Raw genomic sequence first — 15,721 nt, forward strand, 5'->3', positions numbered from 1 at the left:
CAGGAAACAAAATCTTAGGAATAGCAGTGGGAACACTCAGCTGTATGAAGCTATTGAGCCAAGGTTCCAACTCCTTAAACTAGTCATTTTCCCTTTTGTTGCCACTAACGTCTTAGATTTTCAAAGGTCAAATTGAAGTCAAAGTTTAAAAATGTGCTGTAAGGGAAAAATGCTGCAGTAAAGGGCCTCTGCAGGAAATTAACAATAAGCCTTTTTTAGTAACTGGGCCAATAATTACTCAAAGGGACCCTCAAAGTGTGTTAGCTGTTACCTAGGGACCTCCATGGAGGGACAAGCCTCGGAGGGAAGATTTGCCCTGTGCTGGACAGGTGTGAGGCAGTTCTTAGAGTAATCCATCAGCTAAGTAACATTCTCGAATATGCTTTTGGTCTTGGCAGTGTGTTTTGTACTGATCTAACAATTGGAGAAATCTGATCTGTCACAGGCTCTGATATGAGCTTGTCAAATAATCTGCTGAACAGGTTTAGGTCGGGAGAGCTGGAGTTTAAGTATTATCTTTTGGTTCCCTGGGTTAGAATTTGCTCTACTTTGCCTTACCTGCCTTCATCCCAAGGGGAGGGGCTGCCTACCGAACCGAACCCGTGCGGTGGATGTCAGGAGCAGTTCACAGTCCTGGCATTGCCGAACCTGCACGAAGGGTAGTAGGCACGAGGCCGGCCTCGTAATCAATCCTCCGTGGGCTATGCAAGGACTCTGCTAGCTATGCGGTCTGGGCTGCTGCAGCTGTGGTCAGAGTAGGTAGAAGAATGCTCGGCCCTGATGGCAAGTGCTGACTCCGGGAATGCAGAGGAGGAGCCCAGAGCCCATGATCACTTCGGGCGGCCGCCCGGCCCGAGGCCACCGGCCTGGAGCAGCTGTGCTGCTTACCTCCGTCACACCTTCTTTGCATATTCCTCTCATAGGTTTCGAACAGGAAATAAGTGTCTTGGGAGTACACCAGTAAACCAGGCCCAAGTCAGATTTCTATAGCTCGAGTTCTTTCTTGTCTCTGATGTCCTGAAATCATGCTGTTTTCCTATGCTGAATGAAAAGGGATTTAGGAATCTGCCAGTCCTAGGAGTCTCAATTTATCGGACTGTGGGATCTGGGGAGGGCGAGTTTAGTGTTAGAAAGCATAGTCAGTATTACTACTTTATTTGGAAAGTGGAGAAACTGAGGCCCAGAGCGGGGGTGTGACTTGGCCAAGGCAGCATATTTCCACAAATGGGACCTGCTAAGACCCCACTTTAGATCCCCGGTGGGATGCCGAATCTCCACAGTGAGCAAGGTGCTGGGAAGACAGTGGGAATTTGGGGTTTCCTTGTCTTCGTATGTTCCTAATGGTCTGTTCTCTCCATTTTGAAATTACGTTGTTCAGTTTGCCCTTAGAAGCTGTTATCTTGCTCTCCCCCCTCCCTTTAGACTCCACATTCCTCCATCATGTTGTCATCGTTTCGTAAGCGCAGAGTCCAGGTATTTGACCAGCATGCGGCAAACGTGTTGCCTTTTCGGTTTTGCCTGGCTTGCAGTGAAGACACATCTGTGTCCAGAAAAGTTGAATGATCCAAAGAGAGGGAGAAAAAACCCTGCCTGCATGACCTTTCTGTTAAGTAAATTGGTTAGGGTTTGGGGTTTGTTTTTTTTTTTTTTCTTTTTTTTTTTTTTCGGAAGTCTTAGTCAATTGATTCTGAAATTTCCAAAGCCTCCTGTTTTTTTACCTTCCTCTCTTTCAGGCATGAATATATTAATTTCTTCTCACCCTCCTGGTGTTTGCATGTAGCGTTTGCTGATTTTTTAATTGATGGTTACTTGGTTCTTAAGAACCAAGGGACTAAACAGATTATCCTAGATATTGGGGGCAGGGGGGATGATCTGAAAACGTGTAGTGAAAGCAGCATCGTTAAATTGGACAAATATCGTAAACTTGGGTTTGTTTCCTGTTCCCATTGACTTATTTTTTTCTGTCACAATCCTTGTAATGAAATGGAGCTTGCATTTTCTTGGCAGAAAAAAAAAAAGCCATCTAAAAAACTCACTATATACGTCTTATTTGTGTACAGTTTTTGAGTGTTTGCTAAATTGGACCTTTTTCAAAAAGAAAAATGCTTAAAACTCCAGTCTTGATAACCCCTAAGGAGAAATAAAAACTTTGCACATTTCTAGTGATTATGGGTGATAAATCCAAGGCAAGCCCTTTTATAAATCATACCGGTGAATTGCTGAAACGAGGTTTATAAAAATGGGCCATGTTACAACCTTTTCCTGTTTTGACTGTTGGTAATAATATTTTGCATTTAAATACCTCTCATCTGAATTTTACAGGTTAAGAGGTAAGTAGCAACTAGATAGTATTGGGGAAGCATTCAGAAGTAAGTTTTCTTAACTTTGTCTGCATTTCTGGATTTTGATGCAATGCAGTATGAATTTTTTGCTTTCTGAAAGCGAAGTCCCTGCTCACCTCTGCAGAAATGCTCTAATGAGTTGAAATGAATTAATCAATCTGAAGGCTGATGTGCCAATCCACAATCCTGACTGGAATGTGGCTTAAGCAGAAATATTTGTTGTTTTTATTCATGGTTAAAACTCTTAATTTGTGTATTATTTCTCTCTCTGCTTACCATCAGACCTGCTGCTAAAATCTGCAGCTCAGCTGGTTTTGAGTTTATTTGCTTCATCTGAAAATCACTGGATATAAAACGTTAATAGGTGCTAAACAGTTCTTTGGTGGGTTGCTCTCCGGAGAATTTCCACATCTGTGGATGCGGCTGTCCTGCCTTGCACATGTAACATTGGGTAATAGGTTGGCTTTCCAAGCCATGGAAAAAACCTGTGTTGTCGGTTCTGCACCTTTGAGCTCTGACTAAGCAACAAAAGTAAATCTGATGAATGGTTTTTCTGACCTTTCGCTTTAAGCGGTGTTTATGAATTTCCCCACAGAGCCAAATGATCTGTTCATCCCCTTCATCCCCCAAATGCCTTTCCTTGCAGAGCAGTGTATCTGGTGAAATTGGAGTTTATTATGGCGTTTTCCAAATGCCTCTTACATCCAGCACGTTGGGTGGCAGGCCCCAGTGCTTTGTCTTAGTGACTCCTCTCATCTTCACGATGGGTTTATTCTCTTCTGGGGGATCCACAGAGAGATCGTGCTGAATTCTTTCACTCTCCAAGAGCCTTGTGAGGGCGTCTCTAGACTACTCACTGCAGGTGCCGGGTTCTCAGAGCCAGAAGCCTTTGCCCTTTGGCCTGAGAACCTTTCTGTCTGCAGTCATTCTCCCCTCCTGCCTCTCACATTCCCCAGAGACAGATCGCCTCGCAGCTTCTGTAGATGAGGTCAAGGCATTTAAAAATTCCCTAAATACCAAGAACTGCCTCAGACAGCTGTCTCTTGGCATTTGCAAGAAGAAGGGCTTGTTAATTAGTGTCTCAGCTCTTTTGTAGAAATCCATTTTCAGTTGATGATACGTGTAAATTTGTGTCAGATAGGAGGCGTCACTCTCAGGCGTGTTCTATCTTTGGATTAAACTAGAACTTTCTACCCAAGATTCATATCTTTAGCCCCCCCCCCCCTTTTTCTTCCCAGAGATCTGGCAGTATTATAAGAATGCTGACAAGTTCTTTTTATTTATTACAATAGAGGACATAGTTGTAATTCCTGTTTTATCCCCTGAGATCAATTCACGTTTCTTGCTGAATGATGCAGCTAACATTCTGACTGCTGCATTGCAGCATTTATAAATAGTCCACATCTTCAGTCTTCTCAGAATATTTGCGAAAATACGACCTTTTTCTTCGGTTGTCTTCAATGGGAAGCTGTCCTTGAGCGTACCGAGAATACATTTAGCACTTTATTTCCCCTCCTTTATTCTCTGTGGACAGAGACCTGATTGGCAAAATCAGAGTTGATAGGCTGGTTTGAGATAAACAGTCCACTGCAGTCTTAGGGGGTTGGGTTTTTTGTGGGTTTTTAGGCAGTTAGTGGAATAGATAGATAGGCTAGTGTGGTTAGAGATTGTTTTTTAATGGCACGTTTCCCAAAGTCTTCCTTTCTAGCTCTTGAAAGGCGTTAATCCCATTACGGCTGAGAACGGCCTGGAACGTTCTCTGTGGAGTCTGCCTTATCGGTCAACTGCATATTTCAGGGCAGGGGTGGGGTTCCTGCAGTGCAGCCTCAGTCCTGGAGGGAATGTCATGTGCATTGGCAGGGTCCCAAGGAATTCCATTAACTCCCTCACATAGTTTTGGGTGAGAGGTTGTCGCATCTTTCCGTGGCAGTAGTTCTTGGTGATGTGAACATTTTCCCCGTGTTTAATATAATCAATGGAGATGACCCTTTTAGGAGCCAAGAAACTGGACCTTCTGTAGATAAACTAGAGACAGCTCCCTATCAGGCTAAGGGGTGGGGAAGCTCTTAATAACTCAGTATCTTAGGCTCCTGTAACCATGCAAATGAGAATCCTGACCTCCCACAGCAGTGGGAGAGCCTTGATGACTTTCAGATGCCCAGCTCCCCAGGGAGAGCCAGTGGTGGCTTGGCAGAGCTCCCACCTACTGACGTCAGCTGATCTGCAGGAAAGAAAAGTCCATTATTGCCTGACCAAAGCACTTGGTATAGAATTGACTTGTTCTACTTCACTGCGGTGACAAAGAGGGCCTTTTAGGTTGGTTAATTTCAGCAGGGCCTCACTGGACTGTCTCCCTGGATTGGTAGGGTCAAATCAGCGAGCTGGACCCAAGCAGGGCAACTTGCCTCGGCAGAGGCAAGCATTGTGCTGGGGATTCTTTTCTTCATCACGAAGAGTTCCTCCCCAATGTGATTTCTTAGAAATTTCCATAGCAGCTAAAGGATTTTAGAGATGCAGTGAAGGCTGTGTGTGAAGAGGCAGGATACACACCATAGACATTAATCTGAAGACTTAGATATCTTGCAGGAACTCGTGCAACGTGGTGGTTTTATACAAAACTACACCTTCTTTGGCAAGTTTCTTTGCAAAAAAATTCTGTGAGCAAGCAAATTAGACACAAATTCCTGCTGTTTATCCATCTTAAACTGTTTCCCAAAGGGTAAGAACAAAGGAAGTATATAAATTCTTAACACTAATTTAATTGTCTACTAACTTAAGAAGACTCAGTCTCACATAAGCAAAATCAATTTTTTTTTTAAATAAGGAATTGAGGTTTTTATTTTTTAAATGTTTATTTTTGAGAGACAGAGAGAGAGAGAGAGAGCGCGAGCATGAGTGGGGGAGGGGCAGAGAGAGAGGAAGACAAGATCCCAAATGGGCTCTGCCCTGACATCAGGGAGCCTGATGCGGGGCTTGAACCCACAAACCATGAGATCATGACCTGAGCTGAAGTCAGTCACTCAACCGACTGAGCCACCCAGGTGCCCCACGTTTTTATTTAAGTAATCTCTACAGCCAATGTGGTTCTCAAACTCATGACCCCGAGATCAGGAGCCCCATGTCCCTCCGACTGAGCCAGACACCCAATTTTTATTTTTTGAATAATTAATATATTCTCTTCCTTTCTTCCCTCCAAAGTGGTGATGGAAAAGATGAGAGATAGTGAAAGGAATTAACAACCAAACAGCCATCAATAAAGTTTATGCTGGCTCCAATCATGTGCAGAATCTCTTGTTCTGGCATGCTAGTCTGGGAACCAGAGGACCCCAGCTCAGCCTAAATGGGCTCTGTGACTTGGTTATTAGATGACCTGTGTCTTCCCGCCTATTTAATAATGAAGTGACCACAGTTTCTCTGTTTGCAAGTTCAGAATGTTATTGGCTCTAATGTATGCCCAGTTTTGTGGTCAAAGTAAGAGGAATATAAGGTCTTTTTATTTTTTTATTTTTCTAAGTGTATTTGAGAGAGAGAGAGAGAGTGAGTGCAGGTGCACATGGTGGGGTGGGGGGGGTGGGGGTGGGGAGAGAGAATCCCAAGCAGGCTGTGCTGACAGTGCAGGGCCTGACATAGGGCTTCATCTCGAGAACTGTGAGAGCATAACCTGAGCCGAGATAAAGAGTTGGTTGCTTAACCAACTGAACCACCCAATAAGGTCTTTTTTCTGTAGTTCCTTAGGAACACTAAATTTCCTAAAGAACTTAGAAAGATGGCAGAGAGAAAACACTAAGTCCGATGCAGAATGTTGAGGGTGCTCTAAGAGGAGCATGGAGGCAGTGAGGATTTCTGATTTAGGACTTCAGAGAAGACAAGGTCGTTGCTTTAGACTTGGAGAGCTTTGTATGGTGTTAAATGCTGCAGCTGGGAGTAGAGAGGACATTCCTGCCTAAGGAGACCTTCTGAGCTGGGACGTGGGCCCTGGCAGGGCCTGTCACTTGGGGTTGGTCAGGCAGTTTGATATGAGATCTGGCTGGAGCAGACAATGCAGGGGAGTGGGTGAAGTCGCGTTTACATTCTAGTAAATGTAGCTGGTGATGGTAGTGATCCTTGTCAAGATCCCTGCCAGAAATCCGCTTTCTCCCAAAGAGACAGATTTTTTTTTTAATATTTTATTGATTTTGGGGGAGAGCACAAGTGGGGGAGGGGTAGAGAGAGGGGAACAGAGGATCTGAAGCAGGCTCTACAGTGACAGGCTGACAGCAGAGAGCCCGATGTGGGGCTCAGACTCACGAGCCGTGAGATCATGACCTGAGCTGAAGTTGGACATTTAACCAACTAGCCACCCACGCACCCCTGAAGAGGCTAAGATTCTTAAGGCAGCAGTGTGAACCAGAACTGCCTTGTTGTAATGAAGTATTGTCACAGAAATTCCACTATGAGCAGACATTTAATTTTTTACTGTCACCCTCAGGTTTTGGTTTTAAGGATCAAAAATATTTTTTTCAGACACAGCTATCTCTTGATGATAACAGAACTACCTCCTTTTTAAAAAAAAAAAAAAATTATTTATTTATTTAGTGAGGGAGAGAATCCCAAGTGGGCTCCACGTTGTCAGTGCAGAGCCTGATGGAGGGCTTGATCTCATGAACCGTGAAATCATCACCTGAGCTGAAATCAAGAGTTGGACACTCGACTGAGACACCCAGGCCCCTCCTTCTTTTTTTTTTTTTTTATGTCTATTTATTTATTTTGAGAGAAAGTGGGTGGGTGGGGCTAGGGGGACAGAGAGGGAGGGAACAGAACTGCTTTCTTGAGCTGTTTCACCAAGGGCTCACCCTGCCAGAGTGAAGAGACCAGCTCATTTCTCACGATGCCCTGCCATGTGCTCAGTCCAAGATTAGAAACTCCCATTTGTTCAGTAGGTTGACACCTACTTGTGGGGCTTCATCCTTTGCAGTTCTTGTCACAAGTCTTGCTTTTATCTGGGTGGGATTCCCGTTTCACAGTATGGGACAGGTAACTTGGGTAGATCACAGAGCTCCCCCCCACCCTTCACAGATGAATCCAGATCTGTGTAGCAGCTACAGCACTCAGCATCTACTCGGTCATTTGTCAGCAACCATTTCTTAATGGGCTGTGTGTGCCAGCAGTCGGGGATACGAAGATTAGGTTGTCGGTCTCCTTATACTGCGGGAAGTATATACAAGTGCTTTGTAAATCCGCAGAAAGTGTGATTAAATCTGAGAAGAGGGAAGGAGGGAGCATTGAGTACGGCTTGGTGAGGAGGCAAGATTGTACAGCTTGCTCATTTCGGCTGGGTGTTGAGATATAAATAGGAGTTATCTGGGCAGAGGAGACACAGAACATTCTACACAAAGGAAGCCTGGAAAGATAGCTGGGAATCTTTGGAGAGGATCCTGTAATTGGAGGAGAACGAATACTTCAGTATGCCCAGAGGGTAGGGGACATGGGTGAGAGACGTTTTGGGGGCCAGATTAGAGCGTCCTGCTAAAGCAGTGGCTTTTTTCTTCCCTCAGAAGGGAGCCATAAAAGGTTTTAGAGCATGGGAGTGACTGGCAAAGAATAAACTTCTCTTTATAGTAAAATAAATAAATAAGACTTTGGGGGGAAACCATAATACAACAAAAACAACTGGTCACTGCATGGAGACTAATTTGGAAGGGATGGTGACACGGCTAGACTCCCCTCCTGTTCTCCCTGTTAGGAAGATGGTGTCTTAATAGACAGGTGGTTCTCAGAGGTGATCAGGTGCAGACAGTGCTTTCTCGCCACCTCTTGAGGCTGCTTTAATTCCTAAGGAGTTGGAGACTTTGACCTCACCTGCATCTCGCTGGTGCTGTGTACCTCCCATCTGGATGGTGGGGGCACTGTCACTGACTTCCATGCCTAATCCTCAGGCTGCTTATCCTTTCCTGTTAGCCGGGCCAGGTGAACAGGAAGGGCTCTCAATGTCTCCTGGGTGACCAACAACCATTTTCATCCCATGTATAAATTATGAAACAGTAGCCAGAGAGGCTAGAAGGTTTATCTGGTCTGCCTTTTTTTTTTTTTTTTTTTTTTTTTTTACCAAACTGAACTTTCTGGTAGAATGTAATTTTACATTTGGAAACATCCTGAGAATGCCTCATTTTGGTCATTGTAGGAAACTGAGGCATAGGAAAGTGACTCGTGCAAGGTCACGTGGTACGGACACATTTAGAAGCTCTGGGTCTGTACCTCTTTCCCTCTGTGGTCCCTCGGTTAGAGGCTTACTCCTGATGAGCATGGATAGCATATTCGGGGTTTTGCCCATAAATAGGCCAGATTTTCTTTTTGACATAAAGATTTGGTGACAGTGTCCAGAAATCTGGGGATTTGAAGTTGGAGCCGATTGAGAGCTATGGGGAGTGCTGCCTCCATCAGCCTGCGGTTGTGGTGAACTTGAAACTGATGCTGAGCTTGCAGTGTCCTGTCCACAGTAGTAGGTGGGAGTAGAGCAGGGTGCACCTTTGACCACACCTTCTTGTTCTTGTGTTTTAGATTTCTCTGTTTTTTAGTATTACATCAGATTCAGATCGAGATGTACGACTACCTGTTTAATAATTGCTACTAATCTTTTTACGTAGATAAAGCACCCATTGCTGTAAAATATACTGAACACAAGCATTGTGACTGAAGCCTACATTTTTTTAAAACTGTAGTGTGGTTAACATACCATTTACGTTAGTTTCTCACTACCCCTCTTATTTTTAAGATGCACTAGGAGTTTCTTTTGTGCACGTTCACAGGAAACGCAACCTGTTCTCTGCTCAGGCGCTCTGGCAGCCTGAGGAAGACGTAGTAACTGAGAAATCAGGGACTCTGACTAGGTAAATTCTATTGGTTATTGATGTTAAGGACTCGGTTACTTTGTAACCCCCTTTTCTTCATTGAATAACAGGCTGAGACTGGAGAGAAAGAAAAACTGATTTAAGTAAGAGTAAATTCTTTCTCATCTCCACAGGATAGAATGCAGAGACCAGATGAAAGGACTTTTGAATGGCTTTTTCAGTAATTTTTTCTTTTTTAACGTTCGTTTATTTTGAGAGAAAGAGAGGGAGAGAATGAGCAGGGGAGGCGCAGAGAGAGAGAGAGAGAGAGAGAGAGAGAGAGAGAGAGAATCCCAAATAGGCTCTGTGCCATCAGAGCCCAACAAGGGGCTTGAATCCACAGTGAGGCCGGTGACTTGAGCCGAGAGTCGGACCACTCAGGTGCCCCAATAATTCCTTTTTTTTTTTTTTAAGGTTTATTTAATTATTTTGAGAGAGAGAGAGAGAGAGAGAGAGAGAGAGAGAGACCCAAGAAAGCCCTGCACTGTCAGCGCAGAGCCCAGTACAGGGCTTGAACTCATGAACCGTGAGATCATGACCTGAGCTGAAATGAAGAGTCGGATGCTCAACCTACTGAGCCACCCAGGCACCCCTCAGTATATCCTTTGAGTACCAATTTGGCATTTCCTTTAAATTCTCAAAGCCCTTGTAGAATTGCTGGTAAGCTCTAGTTCTCCCGGTTGTATTTTTTGCTGGGTTTCACTGTGGTGTTGGTTAGACATCCTCCGAGGGAGCCACGTAGGCAGGTGTTGCGGGCCAGTAGATGAGCAATTTTTACAAAGGAATAGAATCTGGGCTCACTGTTCTATCCTGAGGACGGATTACTTTTTTTCGTCTGTCTGCCTGGGCTGTCTGAGAATTTTTGCCTTCCGAGAGGCTGATTCCATTAAATCCACTCTGGTCTCGTAGTGCTTATTTCAGGGCATTCTGTCTTTTCAGAAAATGGACCCAAGTGGGGTCAAAGTGCTGGAAACGGCAGAGGACATCCAGGAGAGGCGGCAGCAGGTCCTCGACAGATACCACCGCTTCAAGGAGCTCTCAACCCTTAGGCGCCAGAAGCTTGAAGATTCTTACCGATTCCAGTTTTTCCAGAGAGATGCTGAGGAGCTGGAGAAATGGATTCAGGAGAAACTTCAGATTGCATCTGATGAGAATTATAAGGACCCAACCAACTTGCAGGTGCGTCTCATCTCCCTGAGATTCTTGCCAGAATTCAAGAGTTCATATGTTTTTGCCCCCAAATCACCCGAGGTCATTTAATTATGACCTTGAGAGGTTGGACAGCAAGAAGAATGGAGATCAGACATAAGTCAGGACTGACTCACTGTTCTGAAAAACCCTTGGTGTAGTAGGTATTATACTGTGTACACTAAAGGCATTTGTGGAATCTGGTAGGTAGTTATCTTTTCTGGATGCTTCAAGCTGATGGTTCTCAAACCACTGCCTTGCAACCTTTGATGATCCTTCACCATTTTTTCAGGGAAGGTCTGGGTTGATCTCTTAGAATATGTGTTTTCAAGAAAGGCATACTAACAGTGTTGCTGGTGGAAATTTATAGTTAGGTATCTCTTTAAGCAACTCACTGGTAAGTCTTATCAAAAACAAGTCTTTAAAAATCATTGAATTGTAGCTTAATTTTGTGGCATAAGTCATGCCTCAGTGAAGTTGTTTTTTAAAAAAGGACAAAGCCTTTCTTATTGGTTTTGGTGAAAGACTTCTTTTTTTTTTTTTTTTTTTTTTAATCAAGTGGAGAGCACGGTTCTCTTACTTTACCAGACTAGTCTAAGAAGAGAAAGTGTCATGTCATGAGTGAATGCAGAAGGATTATTATTCAAGGGCAAATCGTATGTGCTAAGAAAGTTGTTGGTGTGGCTCTATATTTCTATATTTAATTTTTTTTAATGTTTATTTTTGAGAGAGACAGACAGAGCATGAGTGGGGGGAGGGGCAGAGAGAGAGGGAGACACAGAATCCAAAGCAGGCTCCAGGCTCCAGGCTCCCAGCTGTCAGCACAGAGCCTGATGCAGGCCTCGAACCCACAAACAGTGAGATCATGACCTGAGCCGAAGTTGGACGCTCAGTTGGGTACGGAGCCACCCAGGCACCCCTGGCTCTATATTTCTAGAGGGGATTGGATGTTCACACAAGGACTAATTTCCTGGTAGACCATAAAAGTAGGCAATGCAAAGTTGGTGGTCCTTGGTGGCCAAGCTTCCAGAAAGCCAGTATAGATGAGGTGAGAGTATTTGAGTAATTGAGCAGGTGAGGGGATGATGGGAATGATGAGTGTCCATAATTAGAGGAAGCTGGATTCAGGAGGGGAGGAATAAGGGGGCCTGAGTGGGGGGCAGAATGGTGAATGCTGTGTGGTTGCAGCTGTGGCTCACTTCATGGTCCACCAACAGGGCAAGCTTCAGAAGCATCAGGCCTTCGAAGCTGAAGTGCAGGCCAACTCAGGAGCCATTGTTAAACTGGATGAGACTGGAAACCTGATGATCTCAGAAGGGCATTTTGCGTCTGAAACCATAAGGGTGAGTAGGAGTAGTGCCTGGTACGGGTGGCCATCTGGTACTGGTAAGGGTGGCTGTCTGGTTGGCGGAAGAGTGTGGATTAAATGCCAGTTAGGGTTTCTAAAAAAGACTTTTCTAGCTTTTTAAAAGAATTTGTGAAGTCTCTGAAAGGAGTTACCCAAATCTTGCCTTTGTAATATGATGATTCAGTATGAATACAAACAAGATGTGTATGCTCAGTGGGGAAATAATTCTTTTTGTAGAACAAATTAGAATGCGATTATACTTTAAAGAAGATTACATAAATTAAGCTTAAATTTACAGATGGTAATTAGATGGGAAGTTGGTGAATTTGGAGATCAAGACAGAAAGATCAGTAGGATTACTCACAGATGCTATAAAGTTCTCCATTGGCAAAACTCGATGTCTGGATCTTGGTTTGCTGAGATCTAGTGAGCAAGCGAGTTTATGGTCCAGCTGTAAGCAGAGAGTTGAGGCACCTGTTAGTGACCATGGTGACAGAGCCAACTTTGAAGCAGGTGTCCTCACGTTCTTTGATTTGACTTGTTTGGTACCAGTTCACTGGAGCTGGGGCAACAACTGATCTTTCCCTGCTCTGCCATTTCCAATACCAGGGTATTAAAGGGAGAGCAAACCTCTTGAGGGTGAAGTATGCACGCTTAGTTCCTCATAACCAGATGTTCTTAACTGTTTCTGACTTAACGTCATACCTGTCTATGTGTGTTGTTCTTTGTTACCCAAAGTCACGTTCCACGGAGGGAATGGCCTTTTCAGTCCTTACCAGTCGAGGCCGTCTTGAAGATTTAGATGAAAGCTACATCTAAAAGCCCGGCTAGAAGTGTCACGTCCTCTGCTGCTTGTTTCCTGACCCCCTGTAGAGCCTCCATTCCCCTGGGGTCTGGCCTAGTGGTTTTGTAACAGTAAATACGTGTCTCTTTTGCACTGATATACTCTGCAGTCTCATATTGAAGACTTGCAGTTAGCTTATTATTAATAGTTAATCATTACTAGTAATGATTGTAAATAGGAAATAAGAGTAAATTCTAAATGCCATATGACCAGCTGTTTAATTATATTCGACTGACTCATTTGGGTAATGTCGTCTGTGTTTCTGCCGTTACGTACAAATGTCTTCCTGCTCATTTTCCCGCTGTTTTGTATACAGTCTTATGGTAAACGAAAGTGGCATGCCTTATTATTTCCTGGATAGAAGTTGTTTTCTCAGAGTGCATGGCATTGCTCTGCAGCAGTATAACCAGGCTACAGATAGGGAACAGGAGAAATAGAGCAAGTGTTTGACTTTATAGTAGTTAATCTGAAGAGGGAGGGACCCAAAGCTCACTTCATTCTGCTCTGTTAGTAAATACCCTCCTCCCTGTTTGGAGATCTTATTAAAGCAACATTTAAAAGTACTACTAGCTACTGTTTGTTGAGTAGCCATTTATGTGCAAACACTTTGCCATGGGACTTGACATATGTAATCTCTGATCTTGACTAGAAGCTCCCTAGGTAGCCCTTATCCCCGCGATATGGAAGGGAAGAAACTGAAGCCCAGAGAAGTTTGAGTAACTTCTCCAAATCCCACAGCTAGTAGGCGACAGAATTGGAATTCCAATCTACGCCTTTCTTTGCTGACAACTATTTGCTTTATTTTTCGAAGCTATATTTCATTCCTGTTCGCTTTCCTTAATTTCTCTGCCAGCTGCCTCTGCCTGCTGCCTGCTGCCTCTGCCTCCTGCTGTTTTCTCATGCCCCTATTGAGAAAGCCACCCGAGTCAGAACCAGGATTTCCTCTCCACCCTGTCAGCTTGCAGTGTTTCCCAAGTGCCCCTGCCTGCCTGCTCCCTCCTGCTCCCAAACTGCGGTGCGCTTGAGAATCTGGGCGCTCTAGCCTGCAGTGTTTACGAGGTCAGACGCACCAGGAACAGGAGGGCTGTTCCAGCCCTGGAGCGGGGCCTGTCCTAGTTCTTTACCTGAGAGCGTGAACATGAAACACGTGGGAGACTGACCATTGACTTGGGGGGTGAGGTTTTTTGGTGAGCCTTCGGTGGTCTTGTTTTTAATTTGAGCAAAGGGCTTTCATTTAATCTTTGCTGTCTTGTTCCCAGTTCCCATGGTGATCCTGGCTTGGTGCTTCATCTGGCCCCGTAACTCAGTAACCTCGTTTGGCAGGCAGGCTAACGTGGGGGCGGGGGTGGATTGTGAGGATTGCTTCTATGCCCTGGATAACCTGTCTGTCGCCGGTTTAGACTTTCACACCGTACCGGACGGCGTGGCGCCCCATAGTCACCGCCACCCACGTTGGGTCCCACATCCGAGTAGGTGGAGTGTTGAGTTGCTGCTGCTTGCCTGTTCCTTCCCCTCTGCCTTGGAATGCCTTTCACTTCCTTCTCGTTGGCGGGGCTTCTTGGTAACCATCGGTGGTGGAAGTGAATTGTGTGAGCGTTTATTTCCCCTGCTGTTTTCTCCTTTCACATGAAACCCACACCCTTGTTTCTAAGAGAATCCACCCATGTTGGCTGCCCCTTGGCCTTCAAGTTTTTAGCTGCCTGGGAGGGGCATCTCAACAATGGGTGGATCCCAGACTTCTCTCCTGTGAGTGTCCACCCCCCTTGTGGTTTGTTTTCCTTGTGTCTGCCAGTGTTAACACGGAAATTCCCAGTATCTTGGGGGAGGCTTAGTCAATACATTAAGATTGGATTAGATGCCGGAAAGCGTCCCCTCAGCTTGAACGCATGATCAATTCCCCCCCAGTTCTTGACACGTCCTTACTAGGGCTTGCAGTGAGAACCCAAAGATGCTGGGAAGTGAATATGTTTGGGCCTGTGGCTACCACTTGGGTGAGGTTTGAAATGAACCTTACCTGAGATGTACCACAGTCTTCTCACAGAAGTGCCAAAACCTTTTCTGCCAAGAATCCTTTTCATTGCTGATTATGTTTCAGGACCCCTTTTTTTGTGTGTGTTTTAAGTTTATTTATTTTGAGAGATAGCAAGCGCATGTGTGTGCATGAGCGGGGGCAGGGCAGAGGAAGAATCCCAAGCAGGCTCTGCTCTGTCAGCACAGAGCCCGACACGGGGCTCAGACCCACGAACCATGAGATCACGACCTGAGCCAAGATCAAGACTCCGACGCTTAACCGACTGAGCCACCCAGGCACCCCCTCCCCATTTTTTCTAATTTATATGAAAAGGTGTTCCTATTAACTTGTGCCTCGTCATTGTTTCTTTGCATTCATGATGCCCATAGGACCTCTCGTTTTATTTTTTCCCTCTACCTCTGCAAATTCATAGTAACTCTTCAGTGATTTCTGCTGTTTCTGTGTTAATTCCTCATCTCTCCTCCCCCACTAGTTTTCCGACCCAGGAATCTCACTTAATGATTTGATTACTAATAACAATTATAAATAACAATTATCATTTATGCATTTCTGTATTGTTTATATATATTATTTATATAATAGTTGATGGTGATTAATAATTCCCCTGAAGTAAACTAGAATAAATCCACCTGTGAAAGGTCAGCTATTTTGTTAAGACCTACCGAACCACTGTGAAGTGGACGCTGTTTCCCGTTCTCAAACTTAGATTTCCTCTTCCTTTGGAGATTGTCTTTGGGGTGGGGGGGGGGATTATCTTTTCAAAGAAGTATTCCAACCTCTGACTTGGGAGGTTTCTGACCCGCGGGAAGTCTGTGGAGGAGCCAGATCCCGTAGAGATGGTCGTGATCTCCGGGGCTGATTTTTCTCCCCCACAGACCCGTTTGATGGAGCTGCACCGCCAGTGGGAACTTCTCTTGGAGAAGATGCGGGAGAAGGGGGTGAAACTGCTGCAGGCGCAGAAGCTGGTGCAGTATTTGCGGGAGTGCGAGGACGTGATGGACTGGATCAATGACAAGGTACGTTTCCAGGAGGGAGGTTTGCCGAGTCGGCCTTAGCGAGAGCACGGGAGGAGTGTCTGTGTGCCCAGCTGAGGGCCGCAGT

The 15,721-nt window shown here is 44.9% G+C and overlaps 1 protein-coding gene across 9 annotated transcripts in view; it reads left to right on the forward strand.

Annotated features, from left to right (window-relative positions):
* The first annotated feature begins 1,425 nt into the window (after positions 1-1,425).
* SPTAN1 (spectrin alpha, non-erythrocytic 1) overlaps positions 1,426-15,721 on the forward strand; it is a 59,008-nt gene continuing 44,712 nt past the window's right edge. For all 9 annotated transcript variants that reach the window (XM_053908373.1, XM_053908377.1, XM_053908379.1 and 6 more), the window contains exons 1-4: positions 1,426-1,473; positions 10,148-10,387; positions 11,614-11,739; positions 15,496-15,636. In XM_053908373.1, coding sequence (XP_053764348.1) covers positions 1,441-1,473; positions 10,148-10,387; positions 11,614-11,739; positions 15,496-15,636 — 540 coding nt within the window. In that variant the 5' untranslated portion in view covers positions 1,426-1,440. The remainder of the gene's footprint in view (positions 1,474-10,147; positions 10,388-11,613; positions 11,740-15,495; positions 15,637-15,721) is intronic.

Source organism: Panthera pardus, unplaced genomic scaffold (genome assembly GCF_024362965.1).
Source record: "Panthera pardus isolate Hobbes unplaced genomic scaffold, ASM2436296v1 HiC_scaffold_20, whole genome shotgun sequence".
Classification (NCBI taxonomy): Eukaryota; Metazoa; Chordata; class Mammalia; order Carnivora; family Felidae; genus Panthera; species Panthera pardus.